This window comes from Thermobia domestica, chromosome 1 (genome assembly GCF_964235325.1).
Source record: "Thermobia domestica chromosome 1, izTheDome1.hap1.1, whole genome shotgun sequence".
In the NCBI taxonomy this organism is placed as follows: Eukaryota; Metazoa; Arthropoda; class Insecta; order Zygentoma; family Lepismatidae; genus Thermobia; species Thermobia domestica.
Window position 1 is genome coordinate 45,945,094 of NC_137454.1, and position 27,516 is coordinate 45,972,609.

Below are 27,516 nucleotides of genomic sequence, written 5' to 3' on the forward strand. Positions count from 1 at the left end.
CTATGCGCTATGCATTCCGACACCACATAGTTGTATACAGGGTTTGGATTTCTCACAGTTGCTTGTTTCATGGCCAAAAGATAATGAAAAACTAAGGATAAACCATTTCTCCAGTGGAAGATGAATCTATTGTTTGGAATACTTTGCCTAATAAACACCATATATCACTGACATTGTAATTAATTGTGTGTTTCATGTGTTTGCTTATTACATACTGTATACAAGAAGAAAAAAAAAAAACATTGATCATACATGAATTAAAAACTCCAACAGGAAGTAGGCTCAAATCTTGCAAATGGTGCGAGATATTGAAAAAATAATTTCAAAAATTTCCCCTTTACGTGGTACCCCTTACTAATTGTTATTAAGTCGTCACCTGTCTCTGTAAAGGGACAGGTACAGGTGTTGTGAGGCATGACAAGGAGATTCGTGCTTACATGTGAATGATGCACTGTGTAGAAAGCTCAGGTTCAGCTATTGTTATTTTAAAAAGTTATCAAAACAATATGATACATAACCAAATGCAATTGAGTTCGTTCCTCTAGTCGCTACCTTAACTTTGCTTTTGGGGGAGATATTTTTTTGGTAACACTGTAATTTTGTATGGATGGCAACACTGAAAATTCTTCAGGTTCATATTTTCTGTTGTAGAATAACATTATCTATGACTGTGGTAAGTTACATTTCATTATCTCCTTTCACTTATGAAAAAAACAAGCAAAAGAAAAATGATAAATTTTGTATTATTTTTAGTATGTCAGGCTTTTAATGTTACCTCACTCTTGCAACATAGAATCTACCAGTCCAAGCATATAGAGGAAGACTAAGTAGAAGCAAGGCGCAAGCACACATACAATGTACGTGTGTTTGTTGTATACCCATAACATTATCCATTTTCACATAAAATAAATAGGAAGCATTATTTTCCAGCATACCTTCGTATATTAGTGTGTTTAATACATAACAGAAATGGATACGATTTGTAGAGTTTTACAAAAAAAAAAAAAAAAAAAAAAAATGTATATTCCGTATTTGTCTATTCCTATTAAGGAGTTTAAACTTTACAAATACCAATACAGAGCTTAAATTAAAGAGTTATCGGCGAAATGCAACTACCAATAGATATTATTCCATGGCAACTACATATGCACTTAAAATAAATTATCCAGACATTTTCCTGGAATGTGAACTAGAATGGTTCAACCTGAATGTGGTAGGTAAATGTGAATTCTAGAAATATATATATATATATATATATATAAAACAACTAAAAAATCAGATATTCAGGAAATTTCTTGCGGTTATCTGTCTCATGAGGTTTCCGCAAAGTCTAGAATAGAAAACGACTGTCATGATCATGGAACGTAAGGTTTTGTTTAGACCGGATACCAGACCGCAACATTGTTACGGAGAAGAAGTAATTTCTCAGTTGTTTTTCTAACTTTTAAAAAGGCAATAATATATCAAAACTAGTCTACAAAATGAAACCAGTGTAAATTAATTTCAACAACGAAACAACAGATTTCTATCCTAAACAGGCGATCAACGATTTAATATGCATGCAAATGGGAGAATTTAATATACGTACTACTATATAAAACTAAATGAAGTGACATAAAATAAAGGAGTATTTCCGGTTGACATGGGAAGTTGAAATTTAGCATGATTGTAGCTTTTCGGGACTAACCCACAAGAAAATTGCCAAAAGTGAATATTTTTAATTATTAGGGGATGTAAAGGAGGGGAGAAGAAACTTCACATGTTATTTAAACAGGTCTTTTTTTGGACATATAATCTCATGCTTTAGGTACTTGGAATAGGAATAAAAACTTGAAATTCGGTACACTAGTACGTTTTCTATAGGATTATTTAACAAAATCACTAAAAATAAAAATTTCCAACTTTAGAGTGGTTTTATAGGAAACTGAAAAATCTTTCCCATGTTACTTACATTGGACATCTACATCCTAAAATGTTTAGGCACTTCCGGAAGGATCAAAACCATGAAATGTGGCATGATTGTAGCCTTCTGGTACCAACTCATAGGAAAATTGCCAACGATGAATATTTTTAGTTTTTATGGGATTTAAAGGTGGGATGAAAAATACCCATGTTATTTAAATGTGCGTGTTCTTGGGATACAAAATCTTATGTTTTAGATAGTTGAAATGGGAAAAGGAACTTGACATTCCGTAGAATTGTGTGTTTATGAGAGTCTAGGCCATAGGCCGAGCTAGCTCAAGGGTCTGGGGGCGAAGCCCGCAGCTACCCAAATAACTGTAATAGATTAGAATATGACTAGGATGAAGATTACTGTGAATGCAATAACCATTATTTGTTTATCCTCTTTATTAATCTAGCCTGTTGAATATCCATTATTACGCACGACTCCCTATAGAAAAAACATAGAGGAATTATGAACTAGTATGTAATTTTTGCTATAACACACCACAGTCAAATGTTAAAAGCGTAATCATGAAGCGACAACCAAATGTAAGTCTATTTATTCCTGAACACACCACAGTAATGTAATATGGCTGTATACAAATAGTTGTTCAAGAACAGAACACGTACATAGATAGTGTACAGACGGAAGGTTCAATGGCCACTGCAAAATACAGGTATGAAGAAGAATCCATCTTTCGTTTTGAAAATAATATTTCTACTTTAACGTCGCACGATTATGCACTGAGGCTAAAGATATGGTGATAATGATAATGAATTAAATAGTGGAATGCGGAATGTGGAAGGAAATAGGAAAACGGTGTTTGTCTGGCGTAAACGACGTTTGTCCACTACAAAGTCCAATTGACACGAGCTGGAATTGAACCAGGGAGTCCGTGGTTCGACTTCCGGCCAAGTAAGTTTGTGATGGACAACATTGTGTCCGAGAGTTTTCTCGGAGTATTCCCGTTTCCTCCCTCATTCTCACTCCATCAATTCTTCTATCATTATTCACTTGTTCTAATCAACGTCTCCCTTAGCCTAAAGAACATAATCGTGGGACGTTAAACTGAAAGATTTCATTTTATTTCGAACTAGGGATCCCACCCACCAGAAGAGAGCGCTCTACCATTCACCCACCGCGGCCTCCAATGAACGCTACGTTTTAAAGTCTGTGACAAACATTTTGGCATTTCAGCTAAACGAATAAAAGGCAAGCTCTGGCGCGACGTTGCCACGTGGTAAAGGGGTGTGGCTATGGCTAACCAGACAAACTACAGCGCTTTCAGGTGAGAGGGGATAGACGTGGATGTGTGTAAAATAAACGTGGCAATACCTCTGGTCTCTCATTTGCTGGCAGCATTTAAAGGGAACTTGGAGCGCCGCCTTCAAATGCCAAGATGTTTGTCATGCCGTTTAGTACCATGTAAATACAATAGGTATGAAGAAAAATCAGTTATGCACCTGTGTTAAAGAATGAGGATGGCCATAAAAGCGAGAATAAAGAACATTCTTATAAGTGTGTAAACTGAGATACGTTATTGCAGTAGCTCCCAACTGTTTTTCACTAAGGACACACTTTGCTGAGAGTCCATGACTCGCCACACATTTGTTTCATTGTTTATGATATAATAATCATATGAATTACAATAGTGTAAAAGTAAGTTTCTTTAAAGTAGTGACTACTCTAGTACTGAGTATTATTACTGCTCATTGATGGTACATTCTATCTCAAAATTGAATTTAATATTATTAAATGCTCCATAATTTACATATTCTAAAATTTCGCAACATATTCTATGGGACTGTGCGACTCATCGGTTGGAAACAACTGCATTATCACTTTGATGTGAGTATGGCTGTAATTTAGCTACGCTGCAAGGTAAAACTTTCGAATTTGCACTTGCATACAACACATTGTATACCATTATCATTCAAAGTGTAATAAAATAAATTTAATTAGAAATCCTCAGAGTTCTTTGCGGATGCTTTGAAATATCTTCCCTTCGTTTATAGAAGACGAAATAGATCTTCCAAATTGTACCCTGTTCATTCCGCACGTAACGTTTCAGTCAGAAACTTTCTGGATCAGGAATTTTGAGGCAGGTGGATTGGCTGCAGAAAATCTACATCTTGTCCTGCCACACCCGATTCCATGTAAGATATGGCTGTGGAGATCAGAGGTGAACTAGCCAACGGAAATTTTGCAGTTTCCTGTGTAGTACACACTTTGAACACTGAAATATCTCTGTTGTGAAGCAAAAGAGAATCGAAATGCGGGAACGGTCTTTAGAAAACCCGTCAGTTCATCATGATAAGGGTTTCTGTGTATACATCAGTTCTCTAATTTGAAAAAGAGAAAAATTAATTCAGGTACACATTAAATTATATATTTTCACAACGTGCTTCGTTACGAATAGTTTTGTCATCAGTGTTAATGGTTTTCATTGACGTGGTCTCTACTATTATCACGGAGATACGCGAAGTACAGTAACCTTAGTATACCTTCGTTATTGAAGTTTTTTCATGCGCCACAACAACTACATCCAAGACTTAATGAGCTTCAAGTAATCTCAAGAAACAATCCACGATAAAAAATAGATACCAAACTTTGCCAATATTCGCTAAAATTGAAAACTGAAATAGTACTGTAGAATTGTATCGTACTTACCTTAACTTCGCCATATTTCCATGTAAAGAGGACTACGACAGGAAGACAACAAATCATGACACAGGAAAGAATCAAAATGGCCGTCCTCATCACCCAATTCAAAGACACAACACATGGTCTATCGTCCACACACGATTCACAGCCTTCTGCACACTGCAAACATTCGAAGTTTCCTTCTACTTCGAACAAACTATCTTCACCCTGTGAAACAAAATAAGAAAAATATCTTACAAAAACGTACGAGATTTTTTTAAAAACAAAAGGGATTAAATTCCTAATTCACATAAAAAACTGAATACAGGTTACGATAATTGAAATGCAAGATGCATGAGAATACCAGAAATGATCGATCAGCACATACATTCCAAATAAGTAATCTTCTATCCACCAGAGGACACTAGGTACTCCTGGAAAACTAATGAATAAAGATGTTATAATACATCTAATGAAGACACTGTTTTACAGTACAGTCTTTCCTAAAGGATTGAGTTAAGACGTGTATAAAGAGTATTTCGGGACGAAGTGGGAATACTCTTGGAAATTGTAGTACTGGTGATTCTAAGCAAAAAAGTTCATATGAACATTGGTCCGATTTTAAACGATAACTGTGATATGAACAGAAATAAAAATGCCACCACGAAGATCAATGCATTTCGTGTTTGGGAAGTAAATAATTTATTGAAGTAGCTAGAAGCTAGGTACATATTAGCTAGTAGATAAATCATTACGTTGCTTAACAGCTACTAAATAGTAGTTTTGAGGCTCATACCTTCTAAAATGCTTGTCGATTAGGAATGTTTCATATTGATTTCGCATATTTGTCAACAGGTGGCAGCACACTTGGCACAGTTTCGGACCGAAAAATCACACCAACAGAGTTGTGAGTGTGTGTACCTGGAACAGTGAACATTTATATGCTGCTGTTATATGGATATTCACACACAGTTGTCGTAAAATGGTATTTACATTCCTGAATGAATAGTAAACGGACATGATGTTTGGACATGGAATTATTTACGCGGCTCTTGAGAAATATAGGAGGCGTTATCCATTAAGATGGTTGAAACAGTTCCCAGTGCTAAAATGATTCCGAACGTGAAACCACACAATCTGTGGAAGAACAAGAGAAAATAATTACCTGGCAACGAAGTCCTGCCACAGATAGGAGACGAATATAAACACGTACGGTTATCCACGTACTCATGTGTGGCGAACACTGCATGTGAACAATTAGTATCTGTTTCACAACCAACCATGCTGATTACGCTTCCCGACTTCATTTTGTCATTAGTTACTACATAATGCAGTACAAATGCAATACATTTTATTCACAGATGAGTCGACCTTTACTCGTGCCGGTGTGAATAATAGCCCCAATACTTGGACATTTCATTCTGTCCGCACTTTTCTTGATTTCTGTTTATGAGGTGGATGAAACAGAGGGTTTACCAAGAGAGGGGAACACAATGGATGAAGTGCAAATTTTTATAATTAATGTTGATTAAGTAATACACGATCATCATCAGAATCTTCGTAGTGCAACACAAGATGCCTTCTGGTGGGCTCAGAAGTGCATTGATCTTGATGGTGCCATTTTTGAGAATCTGCTGTGACCTGTTAGTGGCGATTTGAAGTCCTTACAGCCGTCTATGTCAGCACTGATCAGTACGTATTTACATTGTATTTTTCACCGTTAATTACTTACTTCGTTACTTAATTATCTTGTAGTAGTTACTGCTACACCACAAATTAATACAGTAACAATCAGTATCAGCCTTCTAATTTTACTTGCGCAATTACACTTACATTCTATTTTAACATGCTATTGTTTTTGTTTACTTGTTTCGACTTAATTTTTATATTTATTCATATCTCAGGTGTCGTACAAAATCGGACCCATGTTCATATTAACTTTTTTGTTTGCTTAGAACCATTCATAGTACAATTTCTCAACATACTGCAACTTTCTCCTGGGACACATGTATAAGTGGCTTGTAAATAAAACTCTACACTGGTAACTTAGTATGCGTAAGTTATTCCACGGACAGTTAAAATCAAATTACAACTCTTTGATCAGGGGCGTAAATAAGGGCCCCGCAGACCGCGCATTGCGGGGGGCCCCAAATCCTGAAGTGGGACGTAGAGAAGAGCCTTACACCACGCTGTCTGCGGGAGAGCCACCAAGCCTTTAGTTGCGCCACTGTCTTTGATGTCTCCTGCTATGGGGCTCTTTGTCTTGCACGATTTCTCAAAGCAATGGTAGTTGGTGAAGTTGTTTTGATTATCTTGGCGATGGATCGCAATACAAGGACGGAATATATGGAAACCTGTTTAATAAACCAGAACTGACCGACGCTCTAAATAAATTTTAATAAATGTTTTGTTACGGATTCGAAAATGTAACTGTCTTCAACAGACACGCTATGAAAGATAAATCTAAGAGTAGAAACTTAATTACAAACAAAAAGTGAAAGAAGATCACGTCTCCTCTTCCCAGAGTCAATCAAATTTTCCCTGCACTATTGACATTCAGATGTTCAAATCGTAAAATTTTAATTAGATGTTTGTTATTTAATTATACGCAAAACATAAAATAGTATTAATAACATTATTTTTCTAATTGTTTGCACACTTGTACTGATTTTGGACATCACCTCATATCATTATTATTTAGTCCTTTCTTGTTAACTCTTTTTATTCTGTTTTGTCCAGAATTACTTTTCATAACTCAAGAATCATAATCCCGTTAATCCAATTCCTCAATACATCCGTTCTATATTTCTTAATCCATTAAGCTTCTTTCTATTTCCGTATCACACTTATCTTTTCCATCTCTAGCCTTTTTATTCTTTCTCAATCTATTTCACGTCCTGTTTCTGTGACTGTTTGTATACATTTTCTCTTCTTAATCTGACGTCGTATTTCTGTTGTTTTATTCTTTCTTCCAACATGGAGTCTTAGAGGGGTGTGTTCAAACATGGGAACACGTCAAAATCGCAGTGGTTCACGTCTGACGAGTATAACGGATGTTAAAAGACTCTCAAGGCTACCTAATTAATGATTAATTCTATGTACTTGTCACTGGGCAACCAGTGTTGTGGGTTTTCCTACCGGCTGAGTCACACAGTTGGATAACAATTTCCAACTTCTCCAGATAGACCTAACACCCTAAAAGCCAAGTAATAATTAATGGCAAGACCATCTCAAACTAACTTATTCGCAACGGACGAACTCCAAACAGATCCCGAAACGACTCAAAACTACACAAAAGTGCATGTCTTCAAATTTAGACATACTTTAATCTGTACAAATGAATTGCCTTCTAATGGTAGACATAAGGAAATATGTAGATTTTTTGACATTACGGATATGTCCTCCATTAACATAAAAAATGTGAGCAACTATAGCATGTCAAAATGATCTACTGCCTTGTGTTCATTAGTTTTGACGGATTAGTATGTTATGTTTTGATCATTAGGGCAATTTTTGACAAGATACACTTGTACGTCAAGAAATTATACACAAGCGCGAAAACGTTTGTCTCTTGTTATCAGTGTTACCAATGTAACACTGTCGCTAGATCTAGAAATTTTTAAGGATATTTTTATCAAAAACAATTGGACATTTATCATTGTTAGAAGACAAATTTAGCACCTTTTAAAAGTTGTCTAGTGACTAAACTAGCATTATTTCCACTAAAATTAATATTTCTTGCGTCTTCTTGCAGTGTGTTTAGTGACAGTATTATTCACGTTGTTGGTAGTGTGTTTAGAATCATTACGACATGTGTGTGTGCCCTATTACGGACAGGTTTGACATATATTTTTATGTCGTATCAACATACTACGGGCTCTGTGTGTACCACTACGAGTTCAAAATCTATTGACTTTTTCTGGACAAAACGCTTTTTCCTGTACGAAACGGTTTAGACCATCGTCAATCTTCCGACATGGTACTGCATTTTCATCAAACCTTCAAACACTGACATGCAATTTAGCCACGAGTCACTTCTAGTTGTATCCAAGAACAGTGTTTAAGTTTCGTAAATACGCTTCAGGATTGGTCACTTCAATCACGCACAGCACATACGTAACTACTCACTTTGTCGACTGTTTGTGATACCCTGAACTCCCCCGTGGCTAAACAGCGTACGCACCTTTGGCGTGGGCGACCTACCATTTTCAAGGACCTTGTCAAGCACAATCATGTGCATACTTTTCTCCAGACCTTATTGACAATATTTTATTTATAAGCCATGTATGTTCCATAACCTTTCCAGTTTAGAAGTCATTTTATTTTACTTTTAGTATAATCGTCTGTGCCTGTGGAGTTCTACATTGTATAATTTCCTTATCCACACACTTGTTTTTCTTTTTTTTTTTTTGTATATGTTCAAAAAAAAAAAAAACAGTCTGTCCTTTCCATGTCTAAGACATTGCTTCATTGCACATTATACACGGAATGTTTCAGTAGAGCGTCATACTTCTTAAAAAGGCATAGCGCTGTAATGAATAACAATGTATACAAATCATTAAGTGTGAAGTAAAAGTTATCACCAGGGAAATAATATACAGCTGAAGGCATTCTCCCTTTTGATAGTGGTACAAACTTTCCCACGCCGTTTCACCATATTGTCAGATCCATACCTCAACATGTTTTCATCAATATTATTGAGTTCGACTGTGACATTTGTCGAGATATCTTGGATGATACGTCGTTTATTTTTGTAGGCTCTTTGAGATAGAACTACAGAAAATAATTTACTGACGTCAGGTCCAGTGACTTCGGAGTTCATAAGTCTTTAGATTACAGTGTGTAGCGGAAGCAAGATAGAACAATAATATGTTTGCGTTAGAACGTAAGTTCCATATGTAACACAGTCACAACTATTGCTTTCGTGAATCCTTTCTATATATCATATACGCGATCCATTTTACATGAAAAGTTATACAAATTTGAAAATTAAGACCCCCTATTGAAACACTCTTTATTATCTTTTATTTGATATTTGTATTGTTTTGTTAACTCGAATACTGAAAAAATATATCTTATTTACTCACATTTCTTTTCAACTAAATGAAATATTAAAAAAAAAGTATTTAATATTTTTATTAGGGTCTAATAAACATGCATGTTTCATACTTTAGTATAATACCTAGTATAACAGAAAATCAGTAAAACAATTAAAAATATTACCTGGATATGAGTCATAAATTTCCAAATGGCATCTTGTCCACGAAACAAAATTTTCTAGAAATCGGACACCAACGTTCTGGAGCGTCAAATTTTCACGAGTATGTGATATTTTTTTTTCTTGCAGACTTATCGATGAGGGGCAAATAAATGTTTGCTAAAAATTTGAACAAACTCTATGCAGTAGTTTAAAGGAAATATTAAAAAAGTAATTTGGACAAAACTCGTTTTGGAACTGTTTGAAGGACAAGATCCCTTTTGGAACTGTTTAAAGGACAAGATCCCTTTTGGAACTGTTTGAAGAACAAGATCCCTTTTGGAACTGTTTGAAGAACAAGTTCCCTTTTGGAACTGTACGAAGCCATTTTGTCATGGAGCTAAGGCGCTACGGAGATAAAAGCAATATAATGATGTAATGAAATTAATTGTTTATTATAATGAAAAAGGGTAAATCGATAACTATGAAAGACATTACTGTTGTAATGTCTGAAATAGGTTACATAAATAATATTCGAAACTGCTCTGTAACATTAGTTAAAACACCAATTATCTCGATTTTGAGATGTGATTTATGTAAAGCAATTAATGCGAGTGATACTTCATATAGATCACTTACTGCATATTGCTTTTATCAATATCTCATCACATGAAAAATAGAAAAAAAGAGTACGGAACTAACCTATCTGAGCTATAAATATCCTTTCTCGTTTGTTAACATGATGGAAAGAAATTACTCACACTGACCATAGTATTAACAAGTAATGGTCTGGAGAATTGTTATATCTGAACATTAATTTAACATGGCGACCTATTGGTCGTTTGACGGAGCCTGGTGATCACAGATGAATAATCAGTACACGTTGTAATCAATCAAAATTCATCCTGATTAGTGACAACACAGCGTGATGGATAATGACACTGCAAAGCAAAAGTGTGTTGTAATTAGATGGTCTTGATTTACAATCGATTATCAACTAACTGGAAGCGAGAGCTTCTAACTGATGATCCCAGTATCTACCACTCCTTCCACTAGCAATAACAATTAGCTAAACCAAAATATAAATATGCAAGATTCTCGCCAACTAATTTCATGGTTAAATGTCTCCACAGACACACATTTCCTTAGCTTAAACACCATGTTACTTCGTGAGCATTCAATGTCATTATCATTCCTATTTAATAAGAGTGATTAAGTCTCTTAAAGATAAATCGGAATTCGAGATTTTACATGTAACTGAAGTAATTATGAATTAATTACCTTCGTTGAGTTTTAATGATAAAAACAATGCATTAGTAAAAAGTTGCATAAATATTGTGTATTACGAAGTGTAAAAGTTTGATTCTGAAATGTAAGTTTATATTGTTATTTACTCTATCAATTGTATGATAACCTAAACCAGTAATTTTCAAATGGTGTGCCGAAATAAGGTTAGAACGTTGGAACTAATTAATGATACAGATCTGCACCTCAAATACAAGTTATTTAATACTTCACCTGTAATTTTGTTTGTAATTGAGTTTCATGATCGAAAGTACAAACTAACTTCACGTTAACTATGTTAAAAAAGAAAAGAGTTAAATTTATATAGATATGACCGAGATCTTCATATTCTTGCATTATTTTTTGGATTACTTGTTGTATTTAACACTATGTGTCCCTTTACAACAGTGTTCAAGTTGCTTAACGCTTTTCAATTGTTTTCGACAGTGTGAGTGCGCCTTTTGGTGGGCCATAATGACAGTCGAAGATCATAAAATATACCTCGAACAATTAGCCATTGTATCGCAAGCAATTACAACTAAAGATCTTGTGAATATGTTAATTTCTGTGTAATATTATTGTATGCAACAAGCAATTATGGTGAAGGAATTTTAAATTACACAATTAGTTTGCCAAAAATTAGAAAATGCTTATCTAAGATGATCGGGGTTCTTGGAAATACCTTCATTAGGCAGGAAAACTTGTTGATGTCTAATATACAAGGCGATTTTTAAAGTAAGTACTGTTTTAATTTTTTTTAAATATACCCTTCGTAACATATTTTTGAAAGCCTATACCTTAGTTTTGTGGGACCTTGGAAAAAGAGTTGAGAAAAAGACTCATAAAATGCTTCGTGTGGAGTGTTGTACTGTATGGGGCGGAAACGTGGACATTACGTAAAGGTGACGAAAATCGACTGGAAGCCTTCGAAATGTGGCTGTGGAGAAGAATGGAAAGAATTAGTTGGGTCGAGCGGAAAACGAATGAGAGAGTGTTAGAAATGGTGGGTGAGAAAAGAACACTTTTAGATATAATTAGGAAGAGGAAGAGAAACTGATTGGGACATTGCCTAAGAAGAGATTGTATCATGAGGGACGTCCTAGAGGGTATGGTGGCGGGAAAGAGAGGGAGGGGACGAAGGAGACTACAATTAATGGATGATATTAAAACAGAAAAATCATACGCGAAGACGAAAAGGTTAGCGGAGGACCGTGGGACATGGAAGCTTCTCAGCTGCGGCAAGTGACCTGCCAATAAAGGCAGAATACTTATGATGATGATGATGATACCTTAGTCTATTTTTCTATATAGTTTCCAAAGTATTAAGGCACTTGTCTTATCACAGAACAAGCTTTTGAATACTATCCTCATAGAAGTCTGCCATCTGAATTCACAAGAACTATTCCTTCCTGTCCCAAAACACAGTACACATGATTTTGCGGGTTGAAATTGTTTGCTTGAACTTGAATTTCTTGGGTGATATTGAATTTCGCCATTTCATGGATTGTTGCTTCGATTCCGGTCTGACGTAAGCCACCTATGTTTCATCACTGTCACGGTTTTGCTTAAAAAAATCATCACCTTCCTCACTGTACCGCTCAAGGAAAGTCAACGCAATGGCTAAACGTGTGATTTCGTGTACCTCAGTCAATATTTTCGGCACCCAGCGTGAGTACAACTTTCGATAATTTAAGCGTTGAGTCACAGTTTTATGGAGAACAGTTTTCGAAACTTGAAGAAGCTTAACAAAGAACGACGAAATCATAAAGCATCAGACCTCTTCCCCCCTTTTCGTCAACTTTTCGCACCAAGTCTTAACTGATGACAGAAAGTCGACCACTTTATTCCTCATCATGAATAATATTGGGACCATCTTTCTTCATGCACTTCACTAATCTGGCGATGAATTTCAGGTGCTTTTATGCCTTTACCACTAAGAAAAACAATCACAGCGCATTTTCACAGTCGGCAGGGTTCTTAATCAATGGAGGCAATTTAATTACTCACAAACGTAAAGACTGTCGCAGGTATCCATAATGGCATCGATGGCTCGCCAACAGATGTAGGTACACAGTACGCATGCGCGAAGTGTTGACCTCAGCGCGCCAGCGGCCGAATTTCAAAATGGTACTTACTTTAAAACCACTCCTCGTGTGCTAAAATATATGTCAGATCAATACGGTATGTTACCTAAAAATGAGAACTTTTCTGTAACTATGTTAATATTACAATTGTGCCAAAATCAAGATAATATTTTCACTGAGAAGATTATTTAATTCTATACCTTTTACTTGTATAAACACTTACTACAAACAATTATTTTGTCAAACTAAACTTTCAGTTGTTTTGTCACATTCCCTCTATAGCTACGTTTGTAAATAATATATAATCATTAATTTTACTTCATAACATAATTAACGGTTACTCAATCCTGTTGGCATATTTGCGGATCCCAAACGTTTCAGGTATGCTTTGATCTTATTGGGCGATACAGATAGGACATCAAGAGTCATGACCTACATATAGCAGAAAGTAAGCATCACACTCGGTTGGGCCTCGTAGCTGAGCACGCTAGCGCAACATACTAGCAATGAAAATCGTTTTTGGCGTGGGTTCAAATTCTGCCAAAGGAAAGTTTTTACTTATTTTTAAAAATTTTCATGACACTTTTTTCATTAAAATAATCTTCCAGTTTTACTATGCGGATCTATAGTAAAAGTAGTAGTAGCAGTAGTAGTAGTAATTGTAGTAACAGTAGTAGTAGTAAGAACAGGTTAGAAGCCCGCAGTGGTTGGTTGGGTTGTTCTCGACATCAAATGGGCAAATTAAAGACTTGTTCAAATTTTTCTGAACACTTGACATGACCAACTTACTTAAAGATTTCATTTCATTTTTAAAACACTTGGCTAGCGAAAATGATATAGGGTATCGCGCGAATACTGAAACGTTTGGGATCGAAAAAAAAATGCATCCTGTTGATCCTATTTTAAATATTTTACAGGCTCTATCCATAACAACAGCCATAGGACGGCATGTGTATAATTTCATGTTACCTTCTGCCCAGGTTTTATTCCAAAACAATGAGAAATAAAAACCATCCAACAAACTGAGTATCCAACAAACTAAATAAACTTTATAAAATAAATGGGCTTACCTAATTATCGTATACAACTTTGTGGAGATTTCTTCCCTTAATGTACAGCTATAACATTTAAATATCTACTGATGTGACTTCTCTTGAAAGCCTCCGATGCTTTCATGAAAATTAGGTCGTGTTTTTTTCTTTGTCAGAAACAAAGTTTCTTGTTTTAATATTACAACTCTAATACGACAAATGGTTCCATGGTCGATTTAGTTCCAAATCCAAAGGGGATGAGCACCCAAAATAAACCGGAATCATACTCCTGCGCATCCTGTACTTGTAGTACAAGGTTGCGCCGCTAGAGCGCTGTGGAAGGACCTCTTTTGAGTCACCATACCAAGTAGCGTCAACCGACAACGACATGTGTGGTTTCTCTGCCAGTTCTGTGTGTATGTGCCTGTAGAGCATTCGTGACACGAAGAAATGGCAGATTCTCAGGAACAACGGGTGGCTGTTAAGTTTTCCTTTTAACTTGCCAATAACGCAGCAGAAACTGTTGTGATGAACTGAGTAAAATACAAGTGTACGAATTGTATGTTCGGTTTACAATGGAGGAAAGGACCGTTGAAGATAAGCTCCGTTCCGGTCTTTCTTCAAGTGCGCGAACCGATGACAACATCGCCAAAATCCGTGATCTCATCAGGAAAGATCGATGCAAAACAATCAACTTACTCGAAGACTTATTTTGGTTATCCTGGAGCTCCAGTCAGCTAGTTTTGCACAAGGATTTGGAAATAAAACAAGTGTTGCTAGGTTTATGCCCATACTTTTCACCGAAGAACAAATATCGTTGCGCGGAAGCCTGTCGTGCAATGAAGGACATAGTCACAGAAAATCCAGAGTTTTTCAAGAAAATCATCACAGGCGACGAGTCATGGTGCTATGGTTAAGATCCCGAAAGTACAAAAAAGTCAAGTGAATGGAAATCACCTGGATCGCCTCGTCCAAAAAAGCTCGACAGGTTAATCAAATGTGAAGACGATGCTGACCTGTTTCTTGACATTAAAGAGATCGTACACTCAACATTCTTTCCTCAAAACCAGACTGTTAATCAACAATTCTAGTTGGAGGTGTTGAAGCGCCTGCGCGGAAATGTGGAATGAAAACGTCCAGTCTTGAGCAAATTTAGCGAGTGGTTCCTGGCTCATGATTACAACGCCCGGCGCACACCGTTCTCAGTGTTCGCTGGTGTTTACTCAACGCAGACGTCTACTTTCACCTACGCTATCTATTCGCCAGATTTGGCTCCCGCGGACTTCTTCCTGTTCCATCGGATGAAAAGGGACTTGAAAAGCAAGCGTTTTGCTGATGTCGTCAAAGTCAAAGGGAATGTCACGACGGCGCAGCAGGTAGCAAGGAGGCCGAAGTTTGAAGGTAATTCCAACAATGGAATGAACGTTTGGACAAGTGCACTAATACTAACAGAGAGTACTTTCAGAATGATTAAAGTTGTATTTGAAACAAAGTTGTATTAAAAACAACAATAAAATCCATGTTCTTTCTCAGTAATTTCCGGTTATGTTTGGGTCTTCCTTCATATAACTATTTACAAAAGTGGTTTGGATTAGTCCGTTCAAAAATTAATAAGACTGGCACCACTATCACGGACAGACGCACTTTACAGGTAAGAAAGAGGCAACTCTGAGCTGTGCAACGGTGGTGCGTTAGCAGATAAGAAGGAGTGAGAGTGAGCAGATAGTCGATGAACCGACTTTATACGCTACAAACGCGTGACGAGGACAATGATAAGTAATATCGAAAGCGTCTCATTAAGTTTCACGTAAAACTTAATAAATTAGAGCCGGAGACGTTAGAAATATTAAAAACATTCTACAGTCATGAGTGCATGTTGAAATTTAGATGGCACAAAGTCTTTAGAAACGGGAGATAAAATGTGAAAGTTAAGCAACAATCCAGGTGCCTAATCAGGACAAGAAAGGGAAAATATGGATCGTGTTTGTCATTTATTGGAATCTGTCCGACGCCTGAGAGTTTGTTTAGTAGGAGAGGTGTTGAGAAATCCTCAAACAATCGGAAGTTACCCGGAGGGTGTAACCGATGACTTGCAGATTCAAAAAATGTGTAAAACTTGTGTTCAAGTTTCCTTATTAGGAAAGGCGTACCAACGCTTCTTCAGTTACTCTATGCGCTACCCTAGACTTCTTACCCTGCGAGTATTTTGTGTTCTTGAAGCTGAAGAAAAACTTGAAAAGGCACTGCTTTTGCAACCGTAGAAGGTATTCAGAGGTCTTGATTTGCAACCTGCACGGGGTTCTAGTGTGCACACGTTGAAGCTATGGTGTCACTGTGTGCAGGAGTATTAAGTGTACTGGGTAGTATTGTTAACAATAGTGTGTTTTATAGATCCAGTCTAATTAGTGTTCGCATCGACCTTGCATCTTAGACCTTTTGTAATAAGACATATTCTAATTTGAGTTTCAATGCCATTGAATGTGAGATTCCTCTTGGGGATATGGGTAGCGCACGTAGTTTTGATGTGGATGACTGGAGTTCGATTGCCGGTGGGAGTTTACGTGGTTCGCATCCCAAGTTCAGCTGTAGATCCATGTCTCGCTGCTGAACGGCACACTAAACTTAAATACAATCTAATCCAAGTCATACCGTGTCTGTCCGTGTGTCCGTCTATCCGGGACACAATAAATCTCAAAAACGATTTTTTTTTATCATAATCATTTCTTTAACCAGAATGTTGAAGATCAGAAGTTAGAAACGGAATTCATTGATCAAGGCGATCCATTGCCAGAAATAGTAGAATTCAACTGTATTTTGTTCCTCCTATTTCTGTCATACATTTATCATCTAACATACTAGTTATTTTTGTTTAATGAGAAAGAATATATTTTCGTAAATGTACCAAATTGGTTGGTAACTTTACATGAAAGAACAACAAGGGGTGCTACTAAAGTTGCACACTACCTGCCACGATATCATATATTTGATATAACCACTACCATTTGAATAATTTACTCCAAAATCCAATGGGATAGAACTAGCATCAGAAGTGTCTCCAAATTTAACATAACTCGGGTTGCTAACACACATTGTGTTGATTTAACTCAGCCATTTTTATTGTGTAGATTTACTAATTTAAAAGGAGCTCATTCGTTTTCTTGTAGCCCTATTAGATAGTTCTACATGAAACATTAGATAGATATACGTACGGTACATGTAAAGATAACCTGGGTATGTACAATGTCGTGACGCGGAAAATCAGCTCCCGGGGCGAGAGTATACGAAGGCGCTCCGTATATATAAGTATGGTCGACAGACTAGCCGTGATGTGCCACCGTAGTTGGCGCGAAGGGTAAGAAAATTTTCAAAAATAAATCCTACTTTTCCTTGATTTTGAGCACTTATTATTTTTCCTTCCATTTTATATTTGTGCACATGCATTTCAATATATCCGACCCTGATCAAATTAAATATTAGATATAAAAATACTGCTGTTGATCTAAAATTTTCCAAGTAATTTTCCCTTTCTTTTCTTCTTCTTCTTCTTCTTTCTTTTCTCTTCTATTTTCCTCCCAAACTTTGTTGCCCTTACTTCGTCGCCCAGGGCAGCCTCTTCACTCGTCTTCCTCCCCACGGCAAGGCACTGGGCATATGACAGTGAATTTCTAAGAATTTTTTGTCTCTTTCGCAATCAGTATTCCCAAGTAACAGACAGAATATTCGAAAATAAGGAATTCCAGAGCAAATTTAGAAAATATATTTCTCCTAGTTTCTCTTCGAATATGGTACATGTATATTACTTAAACGCTATCAAAAAAGTTATAACGTGTATACAAGGTGTCTCAAAAGTCCCCTGACATAGGATAACTCTCTTGTTGTCAGAGTTATAACAAAATGTAAAAGGGGAACCGTCTCCAAACATGATGTTTTCAATTTAAAGTGAAATATTTTTTTAAAAAATCGAATGAGCTGTTTGAGCTGTACATTCTTTGTGCGGCCAATGTTAAATAAAAATGTAACATTGCCATTTACCTTGATCTACAACATAAGTGAATGAAGTTACTGTCTTTTAAGCTAACATGTCAATGGCCAGCCCCTACTTCAAGCATGTTTCCAGGGGAGGGATGTTGGTAAATTTTGTGACCGTATGATAAATAGAAGTATGCAGTTTTACATGTATTCGTGGTTGTAAATGTGGCGTGGGATGTAAAAACGAACACGTAATGAAAAATAGAGGAGGAGCGGGAAGAGATGTGGGTAAATTTTCTGACCGTATGATAAATAAAAGTATGTAACAAATGTGTCCGTAGTTATAAATGGGGTACGAGGATTAATTTCAAGAAGTGAACCTCATGAAATAATAAAAGGGATAGAGGAGGGCATGGTGGGATGTGAATAAATTTTGTACGTTGAATTGGGGCATGTTTGAAATGGGAGCTCGCCATCAACACTTTAGCGTAAAAGAGACTAACTTTATTCACTTATGTTGCGGTTCCAGGTAGATGGCAACATTGCATTCTCATTTAACAAGGGCGCATAAAGAATGTACAGTCCAAACGGCTCGTTCGATTTAAAAAAATCCTTCACTTTAAGTTCAAAACATCATATTTGGACACGGTTTTCCTTCTTATGTTTTGTTGTTACTCTGATAATAACAGAGCTACCTTTTATCAGGAAACTTTTAAGACACCCTGTATGTACCCTAAAAAAGAGAAAAAGAATATTTTATTTTTGAAGAAAAAATATAACACGAAATGATCAAGCAGTCCAGTTTGTCGGCATTTGTATTTATGTTTCCGTCAACATGAATTAATAACTATATATGACAATTTGTATGAGTAATGATGAGTCTTCACACGACTAATTTGTCAACATTTTTGTGCATACAAATGCTGACCAAGGAAAAAGTTTGTTAACTCTGTGAAGGTGGTCCAGGCACATGTTCAATGCTACGCAATAATTACGATGTTTACAATATGCAAATTAATCAACACATGTTTATAACATGGAAGGTCATACATGCAAGTTCAAAAATACGTGTAAAAAAAATCTTACATCTCGAAACTTCAATACTTATATATATAAATATATATAAATATATAAATATGTATATTAGCATCATTACCCGCGTTGCTTATTTTCGATTATTTTTATATATCCGTTCCCATCCCAATGTTGCGGGGTACGGCACCGGAAGTGCTACTATTTATCTCAGCGACTCCGAGAACTATTAATTCGACATTGATATTTGTCATTCAGATCATTTATATATCTGTTCATTTATATATTTGTCATTCAGTGTATATACATAATATATATACACTGTATATTATATCCTCCTCACCTTCTACCAATCTGCGGGGCTGAGTTTGGATTTAAATAGCATCGGAACTTCCAGTGTCCACCTCAGCAACTCCAAAACCTATAGATTCGATACCAATGTCGAATTTATTTATTTTTATATGTAAATCTCCCGCTTTCCTCCGCTTCCTTTAGGTTCTACCGTCAAAGTGAATATATATAAACTTTCCAGTCCCGAACCTCGTCTATGTTGAAAATTTGAACGAGATCAGTCAGGTGGTTTAAGAATTATTACGTCTAATTTATTTTTATATATCTCTCCCCCTCCCCTCCTCTTCCTCTAAGTTCTACTGTGAAAGTGATATGACAAAAACCACTCCAGTTTCGAACCTGATGTATGTTGAAAATTTGCTTAAGGTCATTACCGGTCGGGTGGTTTAAGCGTGATGAAGTTACAAAGTCGGTCATTTTTTTTTTTTTTTTTTTTTTTTTTTTTTACATATATCTCTCCCGTTTCCCTCCTCGACGTTGCACCATAAAACTGAAATGATAAAAACATTTTAGGCCTGAGTCGTATCTATGTTTAAAGTTTGATCGAGATCGGTCGGGTGGTTCAAGAGTATTAAGTTTTAATCATTTTCATATATTTCCCCCTCCTCCCCTAAGGTGTACCGTCGAAGCGAAATAATGAAAAACTTTCCAGGTTTGAACCTCTTAATGTTGAAAATTTGATTGAGATCGATAGGGTAGTTCAAGAGTTATCAACTCACGAACATAGTTACTTTTATTTTATAGGCATTGGTTTTTATATATCTCCCCTTCCTCTCGCTCCCTTACATTGCTCCGTCGAAGTGAAATGATAAAAGACATCCCAGTCATTTTCTCATGACTCTTGAAACATTGATCGAGATCAGTCGGGTTCAAACATAGTCACTTTCAATTTTATTTTACCTAGGTATATATAGCCTATATATATATATGATATTTGCTGTTCTGTATATACATGTAGTAATTTAAGTATATTAATTGGCAATTGCTGTGCCAATTTTCAGTTGTAAGTTCGTTGTGGTAATAACAATAATTTTCACTGAAACATTTTTTGGGGGGAGTTGATATTTTTATTTTTTTTTTAATTTTTTTTTTTTTAGTTGGCGGAATTTATTATATTTTTATATTTCTGATACTCGCATACAGCTACCACAAGGATCATGTTTCGTAATATAAGAAGGAATGTGTGGAGTTACAGTGAAATGGAACAAAAAAAAAAAAAAAAAAAAGCAAAATGAATGATTTAATTGAATTAAATGACAATTATCTTGGCTTGCAAATTATGTGTGTGTCACCGTTGGAATTATGTTAGACATCGATAGGGCTATGTAGGAAGAAGTCAGTCAATAGACACAGTCTTCTACGTAATAGGGTATGTTTATTATAGACGGTACGTCAATCAGTAAGTAACAAATTATTTATTATAGTAAAATAAAATCTACTAACAGAAGAACCAATAAATAAATAACAAATAATTTATTTCAGTAAAATAAAAACTACCAACTTCACAATGTCAATAAATAAATAAAAATAATTTATTACAGTAAAATAGACCACTAACTGCAGAACGTCAATAAATAAAGAAAAGTCATTTATTTCAGTAAACTAAAAACTACCAACTGCAGGAATTGGCCTACGATTGACATAGTTTCTAAAGCCAAAAATTGTTCCTCCTCGACTTGCACAAAAATTTACGGATGAAAGTTTACTCTGAAGTATGTTATTACACCCTATGTTATAGCTCAATATGGTCACTTGATTCATATATAAAGGGAATCCCGATAACACGGATTCTTCGATAACTGAAATTTTTTCACATTCCCCTGAACTATTCATAATAATAAATGTTAAATTAACCCCTGTAAGTCGAATCTTAAAAAAAATACAACTTCAATAAGTCGAACTTTAAGGGTTTCATAATCATATTTAAAATGGCTGGTAACTTAAACTTTCGTATTTGTGAACTTCTACAAGTCGACGTTTACCTCCATAAATCGAATTTCTCTTTCTGTGACCTCGATAACTCGAAGCCATAGCTCTATGCTTTTACATATATTGTCATTATTCTAACACTGAGAAAAATCCGTTATTTGGACAACAGTATATTGCACAAACTTTCAGGTTTCTTATGTTTACTACAGAAATCAGTACGGAGCGGAGCATATGTTATATTTATGCTCCGTTGGAGGATGTCTGACATCTAACAGTCTTCCAGATATTACTTACTTATACGTATGTTAAATACGTAAGCTTTATGTTACATATGTCCATTTGTATGTGAGATCCTGTCTGCCTATATACAGTTCTTTTGTCCGTACGGAAAATACGCTTCGGAACATTTATGCGGAAAGTCCGTATAAAATATACTTTTTTCATTTATACGTTTGCTGCACGTTAAATCCAAAATCTACAGTAATTACATATGTAGTCTACGTTTATACGTACGCCAAATACGATTTTTTCCTCAGTGTAGTCCTGTTATTACTGATAGTCCTTTCATTGTTGCTAATGTGTACGGTAATTGTGTTTCCCCTCACGTCTAGTATTTTTTATTTTTACTAGTCATCTTATTTCATTTAAGGAATTTTCACAATTTCAAGTTATAGAGGTTGAATGAATAAAACTTCAAGTTATAGAGGTTATATATTCACTTTTTATAAGGGACGCGAAACCTCGGTATCTCGAATTTTTGTTGTGGCTACCTTGATAACTCTAACTTTGATTACTCAAAAAATTCGATAACTCTAAATTTTATCTTTACCCTTCATCTTCGAGTTAGCGAAGTCCCCCTATATATATATATATATATATATATATATATATATATATATATATATATATATATATATATATATATATATATATATATATATAATTCTTGGATATACTGTAGGTAAACATAGTTAAGTTTATAAATTAATGGTAATTTTGAGTTATACCTCATTAACCATGCTGTATTTATTTTATTTATTTATTTAACGGCAGAATTAAGGCTATGTTTGCCTTTTCTTATACTCAAGCAACTCAAATGTATACAAGATATACGTACTACCATTGACATCGAGTACATAAAAATTACAATTGCTACATTAATGCATATGTACATACATACATACACACATATATACCCTTACACACGAATATGCTCCCTTACATACCCGCTCCCCCGCCATACCCTCATACTATTTATCATAAAAAACAAGAAAACTATACATAGAGCATACACAGAACGATATATGTATTCTTAAAAGTATACTACCTTACATTTCCCCCTGCCCCATATCTCCCCACAAACCTAATATTATAGATACATACCTCAAGTTTCTGTTTACATTTGATTCCTACTGCTCAGCTTTGTGAAAAAAAAAAATCATTCCCGAGATTGGTGTACATTGGCTAAGGCTATCAGATATTGCTTCAAATTTCTTTTGAATGTCGCAATTGTGGGTGAATTCCTTACATCTGGTGGAAGTCTGTTCCATTCTCTAATACCAGAGATTGTGGATGAATTAGCCATTTGATTCGTATTATGACGAGGTATCGACAGCAGTGTTGATCGGCCAGAACGAGTATCACGATTGTGGCTATCTCTAACATACTGTAGTTTATTGTAAAGATATATAGGCACACCAAATGTCAAAACTTTAAATAAAATTGTCATTGATTGGTATATGTAGCGAACTTGGAATTCTAGTCAGCCCAATTCATTGAGAAATGGCGTCAAGTGATCAGAACGTTTAAGATTATAAACAATCCGAACGCATGCATTCTGAATCCCCTGTAACTTTGTTAGCGCTTCTTTATTTACATTGCCATAAGCTCCAATGCAATAATCAATATGTGATAGTACGAGGCTTTGTACTATAGAGCCCTTAATTGGATAAGACAACATATTTTTCAAGCGGTATAGAGAGTGCAGTGCCCCAGACGCCTTTTTGCATACATGATTTATATGATCCACCCATAGAAGATTCTGATCAAATATGAGGCCAAGATTTTTCACTTTTTTCATCAAAAGCTATATGTGTGCCATTTAATGTAATTTTAGGAAGTTCGGTGCTCCGCAGTCTGGAGAGAATATTTCTCGAACCAATTATGATACATTTAGATTTTTTGGGATTTAGATATAAATTATTAGATTGGGCCCAGGCACTTATGCTGTACATTACAATTTTCCTAGGGTCGTATTTAAAACTTTGATTGCTATATATTTTAGTATCAGTTTCATTTTAAAAGATCATAAATAATAAAATTCTAGCTTTACAAAAAAAAGTACATTCTTCTCGATTTTCTGAAAAGTACGTTTTTCTGGAAAATACACATGAGGACGTATTATAATCAATATGAGCACATATCATAATCAATATCAAAATTTTGTTCAGCACAACGAGCTCTATGGGTTATTATATACCTGTATACAATGTGGATCATTTACCTTCAAACGCACTTGAAATTTCTGTATCATTGTATGCAAGTATAATATGGCTTGTAAGTAATAAACCTATTAAAAATGCAATGATAATTTGGCTTGTAAACAATAAATCTATTACAAATGCAAGGATAACATGGTTTGCAAGCAAGTAACCTATTAAAAATTCAAGGATTATTTCACTTGTAAGCAATAAGTCTATTAAAAATATAAGGCTTATTTGGTTTGTAAGTAATAAATCTATTAAAATGCAAGAATTGCAAGAATAATTTGGCTTGTAAGCAATAAAACTGTTAAAAATACAAGGATAATTTGACTTATAAGCAATAAACCTATTAAAATTGCAAGGATCATTTGGCTTGTAAGCAACAAGTCGATTAAAAACGCAAGGATAGTTTGGCTTGTAAGCAATAAACCTAAAACTAAACTGCTAGTTTTACCTCACACACACACCTGTATCTACCTATATATTTAAATATCTATCTATCTATCTATCTATATGCTAAAATAAACGGTTGATATTTAATTGCTATGAAATAATTAATGGGATGAAAATGTGGGAGGGGACTTGAGAATACAGAGAAAACCGCATAGACATGATGTTACCAATCAGAGCTAAACATCAAGTTAGGGAACTTTATAATACTAGCTGATTGTACTAACTGCCGATCAGATAGATGTACGGACAAAACAAATGAAGTTCGGATACGTTGCAAAGGAGTGTCAGGAAAGAACACATTCATAAACTAAAATAATAAAATTGGTGCGAATGAAATATTTATTTGATATTTGGTGGACCAACAACACAACATATAGACGGGCTAAGGTTATATATCTAACGTCACGAAATCTCTGTACGTGTTGAGCAAACATACTGGGATATCCTGACAATCACGGAACAGTGCGTTATTGAGCAGGGTCATACGAAAGTGTAGCGAAAAAATTACAATTCTGATTGATTTTCCTTTACAAATTCAAAATAGGAAGTCTACATAGCAAGCCACAAAAGAATATCAGAACGTTTCCGCCTGAAGTGGTGATTGAACTCACCATATGATGGTGGTTTTCCAAATTTCACACTGATGACACAGCATTGCAAAATGAGCCTCGTGGCCATGATCAAAGTCATATTCGCTAGCACTACTCTCGTTTACAATAAAACAGAGAACGTCCGAAGCCATTTCTTCAACTGAAGCAGCCCCAGTGCAGTATGTGAGACATTCTACGTACTAGCCAGGCTGCATATGGAAAAATGAAATGAACTATGTAAGTTTCACGTCCGGTTAGGCTAAACAAGACAGTGATGATGAGAGATGAGTGAAATGGTGGAATGAAGAAAGTGGGAGGAAACGGAAGAACCCCGAGAAAACCTACGAGCACGGTGTTTGTCCACCACAAAGTTCAGACGGAGCGAGGTGGGATCGAACCAGGGACCCCAAGCACCGGAGGGAACGCTCTACCACTGAGGATACATATGAAGTCAGATAACCAAATGTCGGCTAGAAATATGGGGTCCTAGAGAATAACGTAGGATCAAGAGCATTCGTATGTAGAAAGTTATATGGAGCAAAATTCCACCAATCGCAGAGTTGTGAACAACTAAGTTGAGTTGAGTTGATTTTGAGTTTATTGTCCCGTTCAGCAGCGAGGCTATATGAGACGTGGACCTACTGATTAACGGGGAATCCGAACCACATAAGTTCACATCGTGAATCGAACCCGGATCTCCCACACCAAAGGCGCGTACGCTAACCGCTTAGCCACGCAGTAGCTCTGTAAACAACTAAGTTTGGATAAAAGATAGAATGTCAAGGACTTTGTAAATGATTTACCTGTATTATTCCAACTGCAAGTACGTGGATTAGGAGCAAATAGTTTTAGCTCATATTAAGTTGACGTTCACAAATAAAAATAATTTAAAATGTCTAGCAGGAGTTTCTTTAACTTTTTCAATTTTATTCATAAGTATTTTGCTACAAGAAGTTGTTTCGTTGATAAATTTAATGCTGTTATAAAGGTATCTGAAAATCCTTTTCAGATGTAAACTGGATTGCACACACTGAGGACAAAAATGTATGTGGCGTACGTAAAATCGTATGTCACATATGTAAATCCTGTAGTTTTTGGACTTAACGTACAGCAGACGTATAACTGAAAACGCATTTTTTATAATACTTTCTGTATAAGTGTTCCATCTGTACGTATTTTCCGTATGAAACAATATAGGCGGTCAGGATCTCATATACAAATGGACGTATATAACATATAGCTGACGAAGGTAACATATATATATTTATATATATATATATATATATATATATATATACATATATATATATATATATATATATATATATATATATATATATATATATATATATATTTACGATATATATTTGTGTGTATGTGTGTACACACTACCTTTTACACTAAAATCTGAGGGAGCTGGCAAGGGTCAAGTGGCGACTCTAATTTAGTTACTACGTAAGTATGCAGAACACTAGTCATGTAGTTCCTAGAAGGATCCTGAAAAAGAAACATACTTACTTGACCAAATATGGGTATTAGATTCCCATGCATGCCATTATCGAGGTTGGTCCCAGATTGTTCCTCTAGGCGAATCTTCCTTAAGCAAGTCTTACATTGTTGTGAATGCACGCAGAAAAAGTGTCAGAAGAATAAGATTGAGGGAGAGTGAGACTCATAGAGAAGGTTCGATTCCGACACACCTTTCGTTCTCAACAGCGTCTCACACTCTAATTTAGTACTTGCTTAAGCAACTCCCAGTACCATGTCCCTTGGATAAGATAGTGAGTAGTTAGCTATCTAAACAGCCTCGAGAAAACCTTCTGTCAGCAGCGCCAAGTTCACAGGATATTTATAAAGAAAACGGGGACGTTAGCTACAATACACTAACGGGATCGAGTAGCATAATATGTCTATTGACTGATCCTCCAAACAGCTGATAATAGTCATTAACTCTTGAACAGTAATCCATAAGAAAAATGAAATGATCCTTTTAAGCTAGCAAATTTATTTACAAGATAGTTAAAATAACTTATACAATAAAATTACAAAATAAGAATTCCAAAGTAACTCAGCATTTCATAAAGGTTTACAAGAGTCGTCTTCGATATCATATTTTTACCATTTATGTAGTTTCTTTTTCTTAATATTAATCACCGATTTGAATTCATTTTATCTCACGACTGTAAGGTAGTCTACTGACGTCCCAGAAGACAAATGTAGTAATGGAATATTTAAAGAATATCATCTACCACGCAAGAGTTAAGGTACTAATTTTCGGAAAGATGCTAAAGTCCAAAGTTTCAGCCTCCCAACCTTCATATCTGCACCTTCTTTGCCGTTTAGTAGAAAATATTAAAAATTCATTTCTTACATACCTGAAGAAGCTTCAACACTAAGTGTTGACTGACACTCCGTACGACGGCGTTGAACCAAGACCCGCACAAGGCGAACACCGAGAATTTCCTTTTCTAATTTTTGGTTTCCTTTGGTTTTGAGATAAAGCTGCACAATTTTATCAAACGCTG

General features: G+C 35.5%; 1 protein-coding gene across 1 annotated transcript in view; it reads right to left on the bottom strand.

Annotated features, from left to right (window-relative positions):
- Positions 1–27,516, bottom strand: part of LOC145666031 (putative G-protein coupled receptor CG31760) — an 869,795-nt gene that overhangs the window by 432,662 nt on the left and 409,617 nt on the right. Inside the window, exon 4 of the mRNA XM_081733134.1 lies at positions 4,616–4,816. Within this exon, the coding sequence (XP_081589260.1) occupies positions 4,616–4,816 (201 nt within the window). The remainder of the gene's footprint in view (positions 1–4,615; positions 4,817–27,516) is intronic.